This window comes from Chenopodium quinoa, unplaced genomic scaffold (genome assembly GCF_001683475.1).
Source record: "Chenopodium quinoa cultivar QQ74 unplaced genomic scaffold, ASM168347v1, whole genome shotgun sequence".
Classification (NCBI taxonomy): Eukaryota; Viridiplantae; Streptophyta; class Magnoliopsida; order Caryophyllales; family Amaranthaceae; genus Chenopodium; species Chenopodium quinoa.
Window position 1 is genome coordinate 5,338,551 of NW_018745000.1, and position 2,008 is coordinate 5,340,558.

General features: G+C 35.0%; 1 protein-coding gene across 1 annotated transcript; it reads left to right on the forward strand.

Moving 5' to 3' along the window:
* LOC110707599 lies at positions 1-480 on the forward strand. The gene has a single exon (XM_021885627.1). The coding sequence runs from the start codon at positions 1-3 to the stop codon at positions 478-480; it is 480 nt and encodes a 159-aa protein (XP_021741319.1).
* Positions 481-2,008: the final 1,528 nt, after the last annotated feature.

Below are 2,008 nucleotides of genomic sequence, written 5' to 3' on the forward strand. Positions count from 1 at the left end.
ATGATGAATTTGAAAGCTCAAGGCTTGGAACACACTGTTAAAGAAAATAAAAGTCCCTCTGGTCAAACAACTTATGCTACCTCTTTTGCAATGACGGTTGTAAAACCTATCACTGAACAAGATAAGGCAAAAACCTTAGTGTTGTTAAGGTATCATTTACATGAAGGCCTTAAAACTGAGTACATGATGGTTGAAGATCCCAAAGAATTATGGGATTGCCTTAATGAAAGATTTGGACACCACAAAAGGGTGCTCCTTCCTAAGGAATTATTTGACTGGACAAATTTACAGTTCCAAGATTTCAAATCTGTAATTGATTATAATTCAACCATACATGAGATAGTGTCTATATTGAGATACTGTGATCATCCAGTTACGGATGAACAGATGATTGAAAAAACACTCACTACCTTTCATGTAAGTAACATACTGTTGCAAGAACAGTATCGTGAAAGAGGTTTTAAAAAGTCAATGAATTAATGAGTGTATTGCTTGTTGCGGAACAAAATAGTGAACTTCTGTTGAAAAATCATAACCTGAGACCAACTGGGTCTTTGGCTACTCATCATGAGCCAAATGCAACAAATTCTTATCCACCCGAGTCAAATTCTACACGAAGAGGTGGACGTGGAAATTACAATGGCCGTGGAAATTATCGCGGACGCGGCCGTGGTAGAAACAATTTTCAAAGAAACAGTAATTTCAAAAATTTTGAAAAATAGAAGGGATAGTCGTCTGGAAGCCACAAACAAAATCCTTCGAAAGGAAAAGAAACGTGTTACAGATGTGGCATGACAGGACATTGGGGACGTACTTGTCGTACGGCCAAACATTTGGTAGACCTTTACCAGGCATCTGTAAAAGGCAAAGAGAAAAATGCAGAAGCAAATTATGTTAACGAGGAAAATGCTCCTTGTCCCAGCCTTGATGTGTCTGATTATTTCATGGATAATGCTGAAATTGGAAATGATTTCATTCTTGGAGAAAACAACAATGCTTAGGTTTCCCATCTACTAATGTAACATATGCTATGTTTTAATGTATTTTCTTAGTATCCTGTATTTTAAATTTCTAGTCATGTACTTTAAATATCTATCATCAATAAAAGTTTGTATGATATTATTCTAAACTAATCTCAAATTTATTTTATGAAGATATGGATCTGCCTGAAGTTAGTTCCGAATATCAATGCCTTTTGGACAGTGGAACAACACATACTATCTTAAAGGATAGAAAATATTTTTCACAACTAAAGTTGTTCCAAGCAAATGTAAACACCATTTCCGGGTCAGCTAAATTAATTGAAGGATCTGGAAAGGCTTGTATAATGCTTCCAAATGGAACAAAATTAATAATAAATAATGCTTTATATTCGAGTAAATCTCGAAGAAATCTCATAAGCTTTAAAGATGTACGCCAAAATGGCTATCATCTAGAAACAATGACGACAGATCAAAGGGAGTATATATGCCTCACGGCAGAAAAACATGGCAAGAAACATATATATGAGAAATTTCCAGCATACTCTTCGGGGTTATATTGTATAAACATATGACCCGTGGAAATTAATATGGTATCTAACCAGAAGTTAGATGACAAAAATTTGATTATTTTATGGCATGATCGTTTGGGGCATCCAGCAACTGGGATGATGCAAAGAATAATAGCACATTCAGTTGGATATTTAATAAGAAATGTCAAAATTCCTCGATCAGATGAATTAACATGTTCTGCATGTTCACTTGGCAAATTAATAATAGGGCCATCTATGAACAAAGTTGCTACTGAATCTCCAAAATTCTTGGAAAGAATTCAGGGAGATATATGTGGGCCAATTAATCCAACATGTGGACCATTTCGATATTTCATGGTTTTAATTGATGCTTCTACACGATGGTCACATGTTAGTCTACTTTCAAGTAGAAATGTTGCCTTTGCAAAATTACTTGCCAAATTATCAAATTAAGAGCACAGTTCCCAGATCATACAATACAGAAAATAAGGCTTG

Coding starts and splice junctions, on each gene's coding strand:
- LOC110707599 (XM_021885627.1), top strand. CDS start 1: ATGATGAATTTGAAAGCTCAAGGCTTGGAACACACTGTTAAAGAAAAT.